The following is an 18,463-nucleotide window of genomic DNA, read 5'->3' as shown; positions in this document are numbered from 1 at the left end:
GATATCCAAGTCCCCCTCCCCTACCCCATCCTGGGCAGCACGCCCAGTTCCCAGGCAGCCTATACACTTCCTGCGTGAGCTCCACACATGCCATTTCCCTTCCCCGTGGCCCTCTCCCCTCCATGTCCCAGCAACCAGCAGCCTGGCCCACCTGGCATGGCTCACCCTCCCCCACAGCCCCCCCTCAGGCAGGCAGTGCTAAAAGGCTCTTCTTGTCCTGCCTGGGCATGTGGACACTGGGAGAGGGAGCTCAGTTATGTTTGGTTCTGGGGCAGCTTTTCTAGAGTCTGGGTGGGCTGGGCTAAGGCCCTGGCCTCTGCCCTGCCTCAGAGATCCGGGGCAGCAGGCACAGTGCACACACATGGTTCATCTGTCTCCATACTACTGACGCCCAACAGGATCTACTCTGATTCTCTCTCCAGTATCTGGGGCCCTGGAGCCCTCTGTCTTAAATACCCCACCTCTTCTGACCCTCATCCATCCAGATAACCCTGAGAGCTTCTCTGGGAGGCATGCATTGTAGGTTCCACCTCAGTCCCTTATATCCCAAGTGAGGCCAGGCCAGGACAAGGTCTGGGAGTCAATGTTCCCAGTGCTCTACTCTGAGATTAGAGTCAAACTTTCTGGTACTGAATGCCACCTTCTTTGTCCCTAGCCTGTCCCTCAGGCATCACTGTCACCTTGCCTCTCTGAGCTCTGTTCTTCTGCCCAGGGCCTCCCACAGAGCTCAGAAGGAAGGAGTGGACTCCCTTTCTCCCCCTGGGCTTTTCTTGGGCATGGGGGTTCTGCAAAGGCCTTACTTAGACTTTTGCTTCCTCTCTGGGGGTTCATTTCTTCTGTCTGTACAGTTGAGATGTTGCCCCAGAAGGTTGCCAAGAAAGCTTGCCCCCCAGGCCCCATGACCTGGATACTCTGGAATGCTGATAGGTGCAGGAGAGCCACCCGAGTGTGCCTCAGATGGGACAAGAGGACCCAAGTGCCTCCAGAAGAGATGGAGTGATGGTTTCCTCAGGCAGAGCTCAGGACGGGTTTGGATCATGAAAGCCAGACCATATGGGGTCGCTGGAGACCCCAGCAACAGAAATCAGCCTAGAGAAGAAGTCCAGCCACCCCTCCCCCGGACTCCAGATGCTGGGCTGTGAGTTCAGCCCTCACATAACCCCCTAGACTGTGTTGGGGTAACAGGAGTTGGGTGTGCTAGCCGAAGCTCTGGTATAGGGGAGAACATCAGCTGTCCCTTCCCTTCTCCATGCTCAAGCCCTTCCTGAAATCCAGGGTGGGTTTACTGCTGCAACACGGCCCCCCACTGCCCCCTGCCTGTACCTGCACCTGCTTCTTGTCACCAATGGTGCCTAGGCTGTGGGTTGCATTTTGCCATTTAAGGTTTCTGTGTCCCAGCCCAATGGCTCTTCCTGTCCTGTGCTCAAAATATGCCTTCCAGTCAGGCTGCTGCTCTTTCTATTTCAACACGCTGTTACACCCACCTCCCGCTCTTGCCCAGGCTGAGGACCGCAGGCAGAAGTGCAGACTCCCTTCCCACCCTTCAGACCTTGACTCAAGGGCAGAGGGCCCTCGGTCCCACCTATCTTGCTTCTGACTTCCTCCACACTTTCTCCCCATGGATCTTTCTATACACAATTAGAAACTGCTCTTTGCATTTTACTTCACTTTTCTATCTCCTGAAATTAACAGAGTTCTCTCTGTTTCCTCCCTCAGTCTTCACCCTCTTTCTCTTTCACCTCTCCTCTCCTTTCTCTGCTTTTTTTCTTTCTTGTTTGTTTTTGAGGCACAGTCTCACTCTAGCTGGTATTGATATAGAATTCGTTCTGCAGCCCAGGCTGGCCTTGAACCCACAGCCTCCTAATGCCGGCATTACAGGCACACATTGCCACACCCTGACTCAGCCTGCCCATCTCTGCACAGCCCTGGTGCTGTGTCTCCTGTTGTAAGTGCTAAGACAGTATCTGAGAATTGTTCTCAGTTGAAGCCCGAGTAGGTAGGGGCTTCTGGGAGCCACCTCTTGGCTGGAAGGGGGGCTGGATGAACTGAACTGCCAGCTACCTCAGGTGCTCTTTTCACGTTTCTCAGGCCCGTTCACCACCGGGGCTCTGAGATCTTAGGAAAGGAAGTCTTCGAAGCAGGGATGGAGAGCCTGGGTCCACACGTGAGTCACCGAAGTGCAGGGGGTCCTTTCCTGACTCATTTCCCTTCTGGGTGCCTTGTGATCCCCTTCTTTAGATCTGGTTTCCCCCATCTGATGCTGATGAGAAGGGTGTGGTCTGGGCCCCTGGAAGGGAGACTCAAGTTCCTTCTCTCTTCTTAGTTGCTCTTGGAAATGGTCCTGAAAGATGTAGGCTGAAGGCCTGATTCATACATGGGTAGTAATGACTGATGGGCCCTGGGGCTACAGATCTTATGGCATAACCAGCCCTTGTCTCCAGGAAAGGAAGAACACTGTAATGCTTAGATTCCTGGCACTGTGACAGAAGCGATGGGCACCTTTCAGAAGGTACGCTCCTTCAGCCTCTGCTGGTCAGGCACCACAGCTAGGGACAGGGGGTGTGGCACAGGTTGCCCCAGGGCTGAGATATCTGAGGGGTAGCAGCCTTGCCTCTGGAACCTGAAGAGTGGGTGGTCCTATCTGTCATCAACCAGGTCCTCTCAGCGAGAGCAGTGATGAAAAAAAAAAAAAAAAAAAAAAAAAAAAAAAAGGCATAGGGTGGGTGGAGGAGATAGAGGCAGAAGCCAGCTAGCCCCTTTGAAGGAAAAGAAAGAAGCGTGCAGAGCTGTGAGAGGGTACAGAGGCCAGAAGGCAGTTAGAGGAGACCATGGCAGAGGTGTGCTGGGTACACAGGGTGGGGCATTGTGCTTCCCACTGCTTCCCACCTCACAGTACTCAGTATCTGTGTCCAAGATGCCCACTTATTACTGCCACTGGGTGTCCTTTAAGTATGGCTGTCGTCACCCCAATCTGTCTGAAAGAGACTGGATAGCACTGAGGTGGCCTGAGTAGCACAGTCTGGGTGGGCAGAGCCACGCCCTTGGCAATCTGACTCCAGGGGCCCCTTTCTGGGGGGTCTGACTGGGGTCAAGAAAGCTAGACAACCTGGGATTGCCTTGTCCACATAAACAGAGACCAGAGCTTTCCTCCAGGACCCTCAACTTGGGCAAGAAGTACAGGCCCTTGGGCTCTTGATCCTGGCCTGTGAGTGCAGTCCCCACATAGATCCCCTAGGCTGGGTCAGGGTCTCAGCCCCTCACTCACCAGGAGATGCAGATGTAATCAACAGGGTCAAGGTAAGAGCCAGGGCCAGGGCTAGAGCTGACAGCGGGTGTCTCGGGCCGAGAAGCATCGTGGCCGGCTGGGCGTCTGGACTTGTAAGGCGAGGGAACAGAGCGTGCCGAGTCTGGACAGCAGAAGTCTCAAGTCCTACGTCGAGGGAGCAGGGCTCCTGCACGGGTTAGGACGCAAGGGCTGTCCGGTACTTAACTCCGGGGGCGGGGCAGGCGCCGACCCGCGCTTGGATTTCGGGCGGGGGCTCCCTCTGTCTGCTCCCACCCCCAACTTTCTTAAAGGGGCCGTTCTGGGCTCCTGCTCCTGGTCAGGGCTGAAGGATCTTTACTACCAAGAGGGACCCATGCCCCATTTTAAGGATTTGGGACAAAGTCTCTGAGACTTTAGATCTTCAGAATACCGTGGTTTAGGATTCCTTGAGAATGGGAAAGGGAAGTGTGAGCTGCCAGCCCTCTTCTGCCCTTGTGAGGGGTTTAGGTGTCCCCATGGTCGCAGGTCTCTGAGGACTCCATTGGAGCAGACCGTTAGACAGGGCTCTGGGCTTGACCTCCTCTTTTCACAGACTGTATTTTCTATGCCAGTAAAGACTAGAGGTCTCGACCTCACATTGCCGCTCTGTCCTGTGATAACATGCTTCAAAACAACTCTCAAGGTGAGGACTGAACAGCCTTCCCCTCATTGTGTGTAGGAGGAGCCCAGCTCAGAGTCCAGGGTCAAAAGTAGGTGCCTGGCCATCCCCCCCCCCCTCCCAAGGAACCCAGGCCTTGAGAATCTTGGTGTTCTCCCTTGCCCCACTGCCTCCTGGAAATCTGGCCCTGGATTTAGCTCCTACCTAACAGCTTCAGGCTGGGGCCTTCTCCTCCTGGCTCCTTCCCAGGCAAACGCCTGCCTAGTCGCCTGCCTAGTCCTAACCAGGAGCTGGAAAAAACAGAGTTACTGTTGCCTTTCCCAGTGCCTGTGTTCAGCCAACTCTAGCTGCAATGGGACCTGGCCTGGGTCCCTCCAGTGGATGGATGGAGCACCCCTGTACCTGTCCTCTCCCACACATATCCCTCCACTTGGCTCCCTGCTGCAGCCCGTGCTCCACTATGTACTCTCTTCCCAATCCTTGCCCCCAAGCAACAGTCACATCATCAGTGTATTTCATAACTTTTGACAGAACTGAGCCCCATTTGGATGGAGAATCTGAGGCTGAGAGAGATTAAAGGACTCGAGTAAGGTGATCCAGACAAGGGGGAGCCAAATCTTTGAGCCTAAGCTTGGTGGTCTTCCTGTCATGCCTGGTCTGATGGTGTTCTTGATCCCAGTCCTCTTACTTGACTGTATGACCTTTAACTAGGTTCTTCTCCTGGGTTTCAGTTCCTCATGGACAAGCTTGAATTTATAAGGGCTAAGTGTTTTAATATGTTTCAAATGCTTATCCCAGGGGCTGGCATACGGTAAGTGTTCAGCGTATATTTGTCGTTTATCCTCTTTTCATTCTATACATTCCAGCACTTCACAGTTTGTATACAACTTACTCATACCCCCTCTCTTGATGGAGTGTCATCTGTGATCTTCAACACAGTTGAAGTTAGTTCAGAGGCAGTTAGTTGCATAATAGGTGTTCAATAAATACCCATTAAAGTTGACGGAGACACCGTTTGTTGCTATTCTATAGGGACTTTGACAAACTTAAAAACTATCCTGGCAAACCTAAGAACTATCCAGGCAGCCTAGGTAACTGAAACATTGAGTTCATGGCTTGTTTTCCTTCTTCTGATTCAGCAAGACACTTGGTCCTCATTAAGGGCCAATTACTATCCAAATAAGGATCCAGGGTTGGGGAGGGGAGGCTTCTGGGAATGTTGGGATAAAAGAGTTTTCTTTTTAAGAATGAAAGGGAGAGGAAGTGTTTGTCTTTTTATGAATTAGAAGCTAGAGTGGAGATACACACCAGTCCCATGCCACCCATCTTATCCCACCTTGTTTGGCCTCTACCCACAGATTTACTTGCCCACCACCACAAGTCATTTGTCTGTCTGGGGAACTTCCAGACAAGTAGCTGCTGCCCTTCCCACAGCTGAGATTTAAGACGGGATGAGCTCAGAGCCTTCCCCAGCTTTGTTGCTGGTGGGGCCAAGAAGAAGAATGCAAGCGGCATTACATTCATGACCCAGCTTGTGCACCTCTGCTGGGGGTTCTGAGTTTGTAAGAGGTTCACCAGGGGAATAACTAGGCGGTAGAATGCTTGCTTAGTATACACAAGGCCCTGGATCCAATCTTTAGTGTTGGGATGGTGGGGAGGGGAATATAGCTCAGCTGGTAGAGTTCCTGCCCAGATATAAAAGCCCTGACTTTGCTCTGCAATACTGCACAAAAACTGGGCATGGGCTGAAGAGATGGCTCAGCAATGAAGAGTGCTTATTACTCTTGCAGAGGACCTGAGTTTGGTTCCCAGTGCTCACATTGAATGGCTCACAATTAACTATAGGTCCAGCTCCAGGGGCCCTGATACCTTCTTCTAGCCTCTGTGCATACATGTTATATGTTCACATAAACATATACAAAAGCCTTTAATCCTAACACTCAGGAGGTAGAGGCAGGAGAATCAGAAACTCAATCAAGGTCATTTGCAAAGTTAGTTCCTGGGGGGGGGGAAGAGATTAAGAATAAGAATCATTCACTGAAATCTTGTCACCTTTGGAAACGATTTTCCTCAGCTGAAAGAGAAAACTGAGGCTCTTGACTTCGCTGAAGGGTCAGTGGGGCTCTGGGCACACTGGCTTGGCCTCTGTTTGTCTGTAGTGTGAGACTTGAGCCCTGGACTGAAGCTGAGCAATGGCATGAGAATTGAAGTTCCATGTAGCTTTAGAAGGACTGATCATCTCCCATTGACTCAGATCAGGGCTACTGGATGGGGTAGAGCCAGCTCCTCCATGCCTATCCAGAGCAGAGCTGACTTAAACCTCCCTGGCACGCTCAGGGTTGACTCTTGCCTCGGTTCTGCTTGCTAACCTTTGCCATGACTTTTCTGGAGTTGGGCTGAGGAGAAAATCACAGGCAGTTCCTTTTGCTCCTACCACCGTGGCCACTTCTTGCCCACCTCAGGAAGCCCAGACTGCCCTCTTCCCCTGACATTGACCTTTCTGTGTAGACTCCATGGACTCTTCTCTCTAGCTAGACCAGACCAGGGGGTTTTAACTCAGTGCTTTTCCCACCCCCTAGACTGACACCTCTCCACAGGACAGGACACCTGGGAGACAAGGAAAGAAGAGACCCAGAATGTTCCCACCTATGATATAAGTCAGAGGGTTACAAATTCTCTGACGTTTCAATAGCCTGTAGTATACTGTCTCCCTTTCCCCAAGAACTCTGGGGGAATGAGCCAACAGACACCCAACGACTTCTACTTCCCTGCCAGAGTTTAGCCCTGTCAGCTGGCCAGACTCTTCTGGTCACCTTCATTGTCCCCTTATCCACAGTGCATCTAGGACTGAGCATGCTGGCACTGGCAGTGGCTGCAGCCCCACCCTGCCCTCAGCCTGGGTGTTTTGCACCCTGACCAACTGGCTCCACCCTTGCAAGGAGCCTGTGGCCAAAGCCAGCCTGCTGGTAAATGGCATGTGCTTGAGCCCTCAAAGGGGTGGTGTCTGAGCAGCACTGTGCTTCCACTGCTCGGGCCCTGCCCTTAGGGAACTGGCCTTCTGCCATGGAGGACACAGAATGCCGACTACCCTGTGCAAGGGGACATGGGCTTTAGGCATTGGTTGCTTGGCTCTATAGTTTCGTCATCAGGAACTCCTCTGCAGGGCCTGAGGCTAAACCTCTGTTAGGAGTGGTCTTGCTCTGGCTTCTGGCCCAGGAGCCAGTGGGGCTCCTCCAACTGAAAGCAGCCAGACTCCAGTGGGCAGGAGCAGCTAGTCCCAACAATTACACAATTCAGAAGCTGAAAAGTTGTCTTTGCTGTTTTGGGAGCAAGGCTGTGGATGGGAGGCCTGTGGGGAGCTTTGCCTGTCCAACCCCGGGTGGGCTCTGGGCCACGCCTGTGCCATACTGGGGCCATAGGGTGGGGTAGGGGTGGCCTACCCTTTCAGGGCCTCTCAGGTTCCTCAGAGCAGGCTCTCCCCTGCCATACCATGTCCACAAAGGCTTGTGGCTTCAGTGGCTGTGACCAGCTGGCCACAGCTGACTCCCTCTGGGATGTGCTATTTCTAAATATTAGTTCATGCTGTTAACCCTTGCTGTGCCTCTGGGATGGGGGGCTGAATGGGCCCCCAGCTAGGTGAAAAATCTGTGAGTGTACTCAGGGCCATCTTTGAGGGGTTCTGCTAGGTTTCTTGGAAGGAGGAGAAATACCTGCTTGGGCCTGGGACCAAGGCTTGCAATGGGCTTCAGATGTGGGTCTGAGCTGTCAGCCCAGGGAAGGGCAATGGAAAGAATGTGGGGTGAGGAGCCAGGAGTTGGGTCTTGCCAAACCTCTTCTGTACGCCTCGGATGAGTCATGTCACCTATCTGTGCTTTTCCCTCATCTGTATAGAGCCACAGAGTCACCACGATACTGGACTGAGGGTTTCTAACCGAGACCCCCAGGCTTTGTAAACTGAAGGGCAGTGCCTGGAGGTTTTGCCAGGGTGTCACTATTTGTTCATGCCTCTCAGGATTCCTTTCGGAGAGGGAGCTGGAGCAACCTGGTGAGGCTCCTATCAGCCTGTCAGCAGTGTGAGGAGTATGCACTCTACACAGGCCTGCACAGCTTGGGCTGTGGCCATTCCTGGTCCATTGACTATCTGTCCCGGTGAAAAACCTAATGGTGGGCCTGGGGAGGTGGCTGAGTGCAAGTATGAAGACCTGAGTGTATATCCCCAGCACTAATGTAAAAAGCTAAGCTTGACCTAATCTGTAGTTCCAGATTGGGGAAGTAGATATAGGTAGTTTTTGGGAGTTTGTTGGCTAGACAGTTTGTCTTAAAACTATGAGCTCTGAACAAAAAACCCAAACAAAACAAAACAAAACAAAACAACCCCCCCAAAAAACAACAACAACAACAACAAAAACTGTGAGCTCTGGATTCAGTGAAAGACACTGTCTCAAAAAATAAATGAGGTGGAGAGAGGGCTGGAGAGATGGCTCAGTGGGTAAGAATGTGCTTTACTCTTCCAGAGGATCTGAGTTCAATTCCCAGTACCCACATCAGACAACTTACAACAGCCTGAACCCCCAGCTCCAGGGATCTGATGCCTCTGGCGTCTAGGGCACTCCCTTGCACATAGCACACATCCACAAAGACAAACATGTGTACAGGGTTAAGAATTAAATAAATCTCTAAAAAGAATAAATTTGAAAGTGATAGAGAAAGACATCTCACATTAACTTCTGGCCTCCACATGCAGAGGCAAACACACTTGCACATATATGTATGCAACACACACATACACAACTTCACAATATCTAAGATGGTCTCAGGAGTCCCCATCTGCCCCCATCTGCTGGCATTTACATTCTGGTGCAGTCCTGGCGCTGGATGACTAGAGCTGGCCTGTGCACATAAGAAGAAAGAGCAGAAAGGATGGTGTGCAACCTCCAAGGCAAGGCCACAGTGGCATCGTGGTTTCTGCTTTGCTCCTTTTGGTCACTCCCTGTGAGTGGCCATTCCATGAATAAGGACAGTAAGTGTCCTGTGGAAGGCCCATGTGGGCTGGAGCTGAAACCTTTCACTAATAGCCAGCACCAACTCACCTGCTGCGAGAACAAACCATCTTTGGGTATGGATCTGCCAACTCTCCAAATATACTTTCTGATGACTGCAGGCACTATTGCTAGCTTGACTGTCCCCTCCCAAGAGCTCTAGAACCAGAATCTCCAGCCAGATCTCTCCCAAATTCCTAAACCCAGGCCCTGTGTGAGACAGATTTCTGTGGTAAGCTCTTTGCATTTTGTGACACTAGAGAATGGGTGTAATACTGCACAGAAGCCTGTCAAAGGTAGGCCAGTGAGTGAGATGGACCTGCATCTGCACTCAGTAAGGGTGCTCTACTCCTGTTGGCTGGCAGAGTAGCTTTCTTCTGATCAACCAGTGGGCCAAAGAATTCACTTACTCAGCTTCCCTCTATCCCCTAGTCCATCTCCCCCTCCATCCCCTTTCTCCATTCCCTCCTCCATCCCCTCTGCTGAGGATCGAACTCAGGCCTCACACAGCTGGGCATATGTCCTACCTGAACTGCACCTTCAGCCCCTCAAGATATTTATTTTTCTTTCAGTGTCTATATATGTGGTGTGTATTCATGTGTCCATGTGAGTGCATATGTGAGTGTGTGTGTGTGTGTGTGTGTGTGTGTGTACATCTGTGCACATGCATGTTGAGGCCAGAGATCAACATCAGTGGTCTTCTTTAATTGTTGTACATCTTCATGGCAAGTGCTTTACCCACTAAGGCATCTCCCCAGTCTGATAATCTTTTCTTTAGATTTTTTTTATTACACTTAGTTTTAGACAACATTATTACAAATAGTTCTCACATACTCTTTACACTTTAATTTGTTTAGATTTCCTAAGTGTTAATACTTTACAACATTTTTGTTTGTTTTATTTTTGAGACAGTGTCTCTATGCAGCCATGATTATGTTGGAACTCTACAGCAGTCTACATTGGTCTATTTTCCACACAAGTGCACACCAATCTGGTCAAATTCATGGAGATCTGCCTGCCTCTGCCTCCTGAATGGTGGACTAAAGGCAGATGCCACGACACTTAGTACTTTTCCTTTAAACAAGTCAGTATGTGTTTTCTAGGAACAAAGACCTTCCCTTTTAGGAGTGCAATGATCCAACAGAAAATAAACATGGTTACACTTTGAAATAAGCCGTAGTGTTATTTCTGCTTTGGCTAATTTTCATAACCACATCTCTTGCCCCACTCTTCATGTTGTATTAGCTGTCTAGCTTCCTCCCTCCCTCCCTCCCTCCCTCCCTTCCTTCCTCCCTTCCTTCCTTCCTCCCTCCCTTCCTTCCTTCCTCCCTTCCTTCCTTCCTTCCTCCCTCCCTCCCTTCCTCCCTCCCTTCCTTCCTCCCTCCCTTCCTCCCTCCCTTCCTCCCTCCCTCCCTTCCTTCCTTCCTCCCTCCTTTCCTTCCTCCCTTCCTTCCTCCCTCCCTTCCTTCCTCCCTCCCTTCCTTCCTCCCTCCCTTCTTTCCTCCCTCCCTTCCTCCCTCCCTCCCTTCCTTCCTTCCTTCCTCCCTCCCTCCCTTCCTTCCTTCCTTTTATAAATCTGGCACAGTTCAGGATTTCTTTATTTTCTGTGATACTGGCTTTTTTATTTTATGTATGTATGTATGTATGTATGTATGTATGTATGTATGTATTGTGACTCCAGGCTAGTTATCTTGTGGCTGAATCCTGACTTCTCTGGTATTCTTGTGTTTGACTCAGATTTTGCATCTTTGTGAAACATGATAGATTGATGCTGTGGCGTCTTTGTGTCACCCTACCAGGAGGCACCAGCATCTCCACTGGTGGGGTTTTCTTTTATTTTTGTTTTATTTTGTTTTGGTTTTGATTTTTTAAAAAATTGGGAAATGAGGTCTGGTGGTGCATGGCTTTTGACCTAGTGCTGGGGAGGCAGAGGCAGGTATTCTCTTTGAGTTTGAAGACAGCCTGGTCTACATAACAAGTTCCAGGACAGCCTAGGGTACATGGTGAGACCTATAAATCACCCCCCCCCAATTGTGTGTAAAAGAGCTCACTAACTTAATGACCTGAGTTCAATCTCTGGATTGGAGAGAACTGGCTCCCAAAAATCGTCCTCATCTCTATTCATGAACTGTGGCATGCACATAGCCATACAATGCACAATATAAATAATAATAATTAATAGTAATAAATAAACAGCTTTTGTGAGTGAGGGATATGTATGTACACCAAGCCAGAGGTCAACCACCATTGGGTGTCTTTCTGGATTGCTCCCTAGCTCCTTTTTTTGAGGCAGAGTTTCTCACTGCACCTGAACTCACTGGTCAGGTAAGCTGAATGGCCAGACACCCCCCCCCCCATGCCCCCATGCTGAGTTATAAGTGTATACCTCCCCTTGCAGCTTTTTATGTGGATCCTTTGAGGGTGAACTCAGATCTTGACGGTGGCACAGGAAGCATGCTGCCCACTGAGCTAGCTTCACATGTACGACCCGAATGAGGGAGAGCCTTCAAGACTGCTCCCAAATAAACTTATTTTCCATTTTGTGACTAATAAACATTTGCCAATACTGAAAGGTCAGTGTGAGGAAGAAGAGCCAGAAGAAAGCCCGTAAAGGGCCAGCCAAAACCAGAGAGGAAAACCAGGAGAACTCCCTGGAGTAGTCAGTCTAGTTGGCTAGTGCCACCAAGAGGCCAAACCAGAAGATGATGTTAAGAGCCCACTACATGCAGTGGCTGTGTGCAGGTCTGCGGGCATCTAGTCCAGCCTAGCTTGGGTGGAGCAGTAGGCCTAAAGCCAGCTTCCAGTGAGTCAAGAAGGAAAGAGAGGTAAGACTGGCCACCACAAGAGAAAACACCCTTTGAGTAAATGTGTCTGGGAATTGGCGGTGAGGGACAGGTGGGTACACAGACATATATGGGTTCAAGGGCAGGGTTGTTTTTTATTTTTCAAAATACTTCTTTGGCCTGGCATCGGTGGCCCACGCCTTTAATCCCAGCACTCAGGAGGCAGAGGCAGGCTCATCTTTGTGAGTTCGAGGCCAGCCTGGTCTACAGAGCTAGTTCCAGGATAGCCTCCAAAGCTACACAGAGAAACCTGTCTTGAAAACACACACACACACACACACACACACACACACAAACAAACAAAACTTCTTTATTTTATGTGTACCACATGCATATAGGGCCCTAGAGGGCAGAAGTATAGAATCCTCTAGAACTGCAGTTACAGGTGATTGATATGGGTTCTGGGAACCGAACCCCAGTCCTCTGGGAGAACTGCAAGTGCTTTTGACCACCGTCCTTCTGTCCTGCCCCCAGAAGCGCAGGAAGGACCTTGGTTATCAGAGGTGCCATGTGGAAATCTGAGGAGAGCAGCCCTAGCTCCCAGTGGGAAGTGGAAGTAGATAGGCTTGGCAGACAGGGTTGAAGCTGCAGCCTGGCTTCATGACCTGTTTTTGTTTGGTGTAGGTAAGAAGGAACTGCATGGAGACCTAGTCATGTAGACAGGAGGAAGACATGCTGGGACAATGTCTAGGGACAGGGGAGCAAGCTGCCCAGAGGTGAGGCTTATTGAGGTTGCCAAATCCAAAGTTGAGAGCTCTGAAGGCAGGAAGGGCCTGAGGGTGAGGAGGAGGTACAGATTCAGCAGTCAGGTGTCTTATAAGAGACTGCTAGGGCGTGGGAAATGGAAGGCTGGTGTCCAGAGGGAGACGGCAGTAGATGAGGATGACCAGGCTTGGTTGGGGAGTGGGTCCTAGGTGGGCCAGAGTTACCAGGGTCATGGCAGGAGTTAGAAGGGCAGCAGCAGTCACGAACCAGGGCCGCCAGGCTGCAAGTGAGGGTCAGGTGGCACTGAGAAGTTGAGGAGAGTTACTTCTGAACACTGGAACCCATGTGACAAAGAGGGGACTCTAAGATTCAAGGAGGGGCCATGAGTGGAAGAACTAGCAGCTGGGAGGGCCAGACTCCATCAGAGGTGGGGAGCGAGTGAGTGCCTGGAGCAGAAGAGGGCAGCCCAGGCCAGCTGAAGGTAGGGGAATCCATTTCCTCAAGAAAGCTATGGGTCCAAGAACATGTGACAGGAGTAAAACAGACTCCTGGGAGGGAAGCACTTGGAGAATCCCACCAGGCAGGGGAAGGGGCTGCCTGGAGTGCTCACAGGGTGCAATGAGCAGGTAGCATTGGGATGTGGTCCCCCAGAGGATTGGCTTAATAAAGAGCTGAGTGAACATTAGCTAGGCAGGACTTCTGGGGACAGAAAGCTTTGGGAGGAAGAAAGGCATACTCACCAGCCAGAGGGAGAGGGAACATGGCATGCAGGAGGACTGATAAAAGCCATGAGTCATGTGGCAACACATAGATGAATAGAAATGGGTTAATTTAAGCTATCAGAGCCAGTGAGACAAGCCTAAGCTGTAAGCCAAGCTTTTTTTCTTTTTTCTTATTTTACATATCGATCCTAGTTCCCTCTCCCTCTCATCCTCCCACTTCCCCCAACCCCCCCTCCCATCCTATTCCCCACCCACTCCACAGGGAAAGTGAGGCCTTCCAGGAGGGATCATCAAAATCTGTCAAGTAAGCCAAGCTTTTATAATTAATAATACATCTCCGTGTTTTTTTTTTTTTTTTTTTTTTTTTTTTTTTTGTGAGATGGCCATCTAAAGAAAAACCCATCTACACTTGATCCCTGCTGTGATCTCAGTGTTCACACTGGGTTGGTGACAGACTCTATCTGAAGCACACTACCCTTCATCCTTTAGTTCCTATGATCAAGACCTTTCTTGACCTGGCTCAGATCGAATCCCAGCGGTGGATGGAGGCCCTGGTCCTCCTGAGCTCTTAGGGCTGAAGAGGTCTCTGGGGTTTGCTGGCCCTGGGGCTCATGCCTCCATCACATGGAGTCTGCATGCGGCTCCATCCTTCAGGGTTTCCCAGCACATTCCTTCAGAGGTGCTTCCCACTGTGGGCATGGGGAGCTGCTGCTGTGAACACAAGTGTGAGCCCCCTCTCTCTCTGCCCTTCACTCTGTGTCTGAAATGCCACCATTAGATAAGTATTCCTTTAGCTAGATGTGGATCTTTAAAGATCCACAAAGGAGCCTGGGAAGGTGAGACCGTCACACCTTAGTGGGAAATAAGTTAGTTTAAACAGGAAGACTGATAGAAGAAAGCTCTTGTCCAGAGTCTGGGTAAGATTGATGAAAGGGACAGAGGCTAGAAGGTACCAGAGGACTTTGGTGGTGAGCAAGAACCCTTCACCCAGGAACTACTTAGCCTTTCTATTCCTGTCCCCTATCATAAGATACCCACTGGTAGTGAATAGCTGGCTCAAGAGCTATGTCGCTCACTACTCCCTTCTCAGACTAGGGTTATTGAGGAACGCCCAGGGCATTCAGCCTGTTTGGATGTAAGAGTGGGCAATGGAGCTGAATTTTCCTATATCTGGGCTCTCAACATAGAGCTGCTATGCCACAGTTCAGGCACCATGGCAACGGGGAAATAAACACTCCGGGCCTCACAGTATGAGTTCTGCCGTGATGTGATGTCATCCTTCACTCCAGCCACTGGGCCCCCCATGCTGGCTGTACCTCTGTGGCTTCAGCTGCTGAGCCCAGGCGTCTTCTCCCTCAGTCCCCAGCTGTTTGGAGTCTCTTAAGTGGGGTGGGCAGTGAATGGAGGGGCCTGGGCAGGGGTACTGGCTCCTGGCCTCTCAGGCTCTGCTGGTAACTGCTCAAGTTTCTTCCCAGCCTTCACCATGAAACTACCCAAGGGAGCCAGGAACTGTGTGTTCTACGCACAGCACCCAGAGAAGAGGGAAGAGGTGCCCTCATGGCAGGAAATAAAGCAGACCCCTGTCATAATGGCCACAATCAAAGGTGAGAGCAGCCCTACTCTAGGGTCCACTCTGCTAGGCTGCTGCCAAGGGCACAGCCTACCAGTTCCGCCTTCCAATGGAGCCCCAGCAAGTACTCCTCAAGACCTTAAAGCAACCTGCACCTCCAAGCTAGGCCCACTCACTGGCTCTGTGAGATGGGGAAGAGAGTTGGAACATGGGGGTGTATACTGTGTTTTTGGGAAAGGATTAGAACATTTAGCTTGGTTTTTACTTTTCTAGTGGCTAGGAATTGAACCCAGAGACCCATACATTGTAGGCGAGAACTCTACCACTTAGCTACTTCACCAGTCCCACATTTAATGATTTCTCTGTCTTTTTGGTGAAGACCGGGCAAATGAATTCTCACTAGGTTGCTATTGACCTGTGATTACTTGGGAAGTGTTTTTAGAGCAGTGATTAAATGTTTGGGTTCTGTTGACTCTCACATCACCAGTTACAGTAGCTGGATAGATGATGATGATGATTATTATTATTATTATTATTATTATTATTATTATTTAGCCTCAGTATTGTTATCTGTGAGATGGAAAAGACAAGAGTGCCAGTCTTAATAAGGTTGTCTAGAGGCTCAACTGAAATAACACTATCAAGTGGTTAGCTTGAGTCAGTACAGACCAAGTTCTCAACTAACTGTAACTGTTGTCTTCCTGCAATGGGCTGCGGATCTACAGGAAATTGCATCTTTGCTCTACATACTACCTTCCTTGTAGGGAACCAGCCTGATGCTCAGCTCCATGGCAGTATGCCATCAGCCAGAGCAAAGCCCCTTGTGTTCTCAGGGCACATCACACTGGGGGCTGAGGCTAAAGGTTGTGTTGTCCGTCTTAACAGGTCCAGGGCCTGCCAAGTACCTCCGGCCATCCTGTACTGGCTACATAGCCCACGACACCTCTATGTTCCAGGAGCCGGCTTACAGCCTGCACACACGGCACACTGAGAAACGTGAGCACTCCCTACTGTCTGTCCCTGAAGGGTCAGGGCTACTGTCCAAGACTTCAGCCACAGACTGGGGACAAGGGTTGGTGAAGACGGAGACAGAAGGAAGTCAGTAAAATGTCCTAAGTGGACCCCCACATCCCAAGGTAGCTCTGTGCAGCCATGAGGGCCTAGAACTGTCACTAGCAGGGCAGGTCTCTCTTTTCCTGGGTCTCTTCAGCTTTGGTGTCATGTATTCTGCTGGGGATGCTTGCAGTAATCAAAGATGACCAGTGGCCGATAGCCATAGCCATTGAAGTGAGAGGTGGGGTGGGCATATATATGGTCGTTTGTTTGGGGACCTGAAGTTTAGGGTGCCTGCCTCCCTCCCCCAACTCATCTCCTTGGCAGAGGTTTCTTGGCTGGTACTGAGCCCTTTCTCCGTATTCACAGTAGCTACAGTGTTTGTCACTTACCCTTGGCACCAACCTGGACGTGTCTGTGGTAGAGAGACTGACCACACTGTGGTCTGCCTGCTCTTATCTGGCCCTGCCAGAAGTCTCTAGCAGTCATGCACAGAGGGTTCCATTTTATAGATGAGGAAATCAAAGCCCACAGACAGCTAAGATCCAGAGGAATCTGAAGGGAGCCCTTGGTGGGGTGGCAGCTGTGACAGGCAGGCCCCTCCTTGTCTCCTGCAGGGATCATAGATGTGTACAGCCCTGGACCTTGCTATTTCTTGGATCCCAAAGTAACTCGTTTTGGAGTGTCTACTTGCCCCCAGGTCCCCATGGAGGAGCACATCTGCAACCTACGTAAGATGGGCTAGGAAGTTGGGCCATTGGGAGGATGGTGTGTGGTTGGTATCCATCCTTAGAACCTGGGAAGTGGCAAAGCAGGAATATATCTGAGAATACTGACATCTGCTCATTATCTCATCATCTAAGTATGGTAGCCCATGGTAGTAATCTCAGCACTTGGAAATCAGAGAACAGCCTGGCCTACACAGCTTGTTCGAGGCCAGGGAAATACATACATATATACATACATATATATGACACAAATAGCAATGCTGACATCACCATATATGTGTTACTGTTTTTATGCATAGAAGCCAATGCTATGATATACACTGTATTATGATGTCATAGGGCTCATGTCAAAGGAGCAATATTGTCATGCTAATGAGCTCACAGTCCTAGTGACCTAAAGAAAATTTCCTGGTACTGTCATGGGTCATTGGGCAACTCCATCATGTTGACTGCCAAGGAATCATTGCTACAATGACAATGATAGCTTTTGTTTTATGACAACAGTGTCACCGTCATGGTGACTATCTTGGTGCCCTTTCCTTGCCCACAGCTCCATGTAGTCTAATGTCCCTGCCCTGCAGGCTGTAGTGTTTTTGTTTTGTTTTGTTTTTTAAGCTCCCAGGGCTGGGCAAGAACTCAGCTCCCTCCCTGACCCAGCAGCTGGTATCAGGGCTTGCAAGGTTCTACCTACTTTCCTCCCTTTCAGGGCTAAGCGCCACCCCAGCCCCATGCCACTACAACCCTGAGAAGACTCACCCCCCTGGGGAACGTACGGCTCCCCAGTACACATTTGGATACCGGTGTCCATACAGAGTGATGGATCCCAACCCAGCCCCCAACCAGTACCAACTGCCACTCTCGATGGGGCCCAATACCCCAGTCTTCCGAGATGCCCCCTGCTATAGTCTGGGTTCCTCAAGTAAGAATTGGTTCTACAAAGAGAATATAGCAGGAGGTCCTGGACCTGCTATGCATGCCCGACCTGAGCCATCCGTCTACCAGAACCGCAGCCCCGTGTTCAGCATGGCCAAGCGCTTTGCCTATCCACTGGACCACACACTTCGCCCTGGCCCTGGATCCCACAACGTCCAGCCGGTCACTATGCATAAGCCCCGAATACCTGCCTTCACCATGGGCATCAAACACTCGCCCCACCTGTGCCCACTAATTGTGGACATTCTTGACTGAGGCCACTGCTGGTACGTGTCTGTCCGTGTCCGTCCCCATCCATCTCCATTGAGCAACCTAATCATGGATTCCTGTAGTAGAGCTGGTGCCTGGTTCCTGGTGCCTGCTGAGTGACCAGCACACAGAGGCATTAGATAAATATTTTTGTTTATTCATTCCTTTGTTTTGTAAACATTCTCTGCTGCTTCCTCTGGGCCTGCTCTGGGTGAGGGCCTGGGGCTCCTTGGTACACATATTGACAATACATACATGCTGTTCGGTGCTGGTCACTAGGGGAAACAGCTATGTGAGCTCCATGGAGCCTGGGCAGGCCCACCTTAAAGTGGCCACTGACAAGCTGTGTGGCTTTTCCCTGCACGTTTTTGGGTCTCACAGTCCCTTTCTAGTAAGCCAGGATAGCCCTGAATGAAGTTTACATCCCTCCCCACCCCCCAGCTCCCAGTTCTAGGGCTGTATCTCTAGTTCCTGCCACCGGTCCTTCCTCAAGGGTGTGGGCAGAAATGGGAGGAGTCATCTTGGTTTGGGCTCAGGAAAGTCAGGCTCCTGGAGAAGGACCTACATGGACATATGGAGACTGTTGGGGACAGGTAGAAGTAGTGACAGCATGCCGGGTGACCAAAGGGTACAAGCTCAGAGGAAGAGCTAGCAAGGAGCTCCCGCTTTCGCTAGATAGGACACAGTGGTTTTGTAGT

The 18,463-nt window shown here is 50.5% G+C and overlaps 2 protein-coding genes across 2 annotated transcripts in view; one reads left to right on the top strand and one right to left on the bottom strand.

Annotated features, from left to right (window-relative positions):
• The window catches only part of Cspg4 (chondroitin sulfate proteoglycan 4), a 35,099-nt gene extending 31,598 nt beyond the window's left edge, over nt 1-3,501 (bottom strand). The window contains exon 1 of the mRNA XM_051197526.1: nt 3,266-3,501. Coding sequence (XP_051053483.1) covers nt 3,266-3,353 — 88 coding nt within the window. The 5' untranslated portion in view covers nt 3,354-3,501. The remainder of the gene's footprint in view (nt 1-3,265) is intronic.
• An 11,011-nt stretch (nt 3,502-14,512) lies between these two features.
• Nucleotides 14,513-17,772, top strand: Odf3l1 (outer dense fiber of sperm tails 3 like 1). The gene is made up of 4 exons (XM_051196948.1): nt 14,513-14,836; nt 15,688-15,798; nt 16,473-16,586; nt 17,290-17,772. The coding sequence occupies exons 1-4, from the start codon at nt 14,716-14,718 to the stop codon at nt 17,769-17,771; spliced, it is 828 nt and encodes a 275-aa protein (XP_051052905.1). The 5' UTR covers nt 14,513-14,715; the 3' UTR covers nt 17,772.
• The last annotated feature ends 691 nt before the right edge of the window (nt 17,773-18,463 follow it).

Source organism: Phodopus roborovskii, unplaced genomic scaffold (assembly GCF_943737965.1).
Source record: "Phodopus roborovskii unplaced genomic scaffold, PHOROB, whole genome shotgun sequence".
Classification (NCBI taxonomy): domain Eukaryota; kingdom Metazoa; phylum Chordata; class Mammalia; order Rodentia; family Cricetidae; genus Phodopus; species Phodopus roborovskii.
This window is presented reverse-complemented; position numbering and strand designations above follow the sequence as displayed.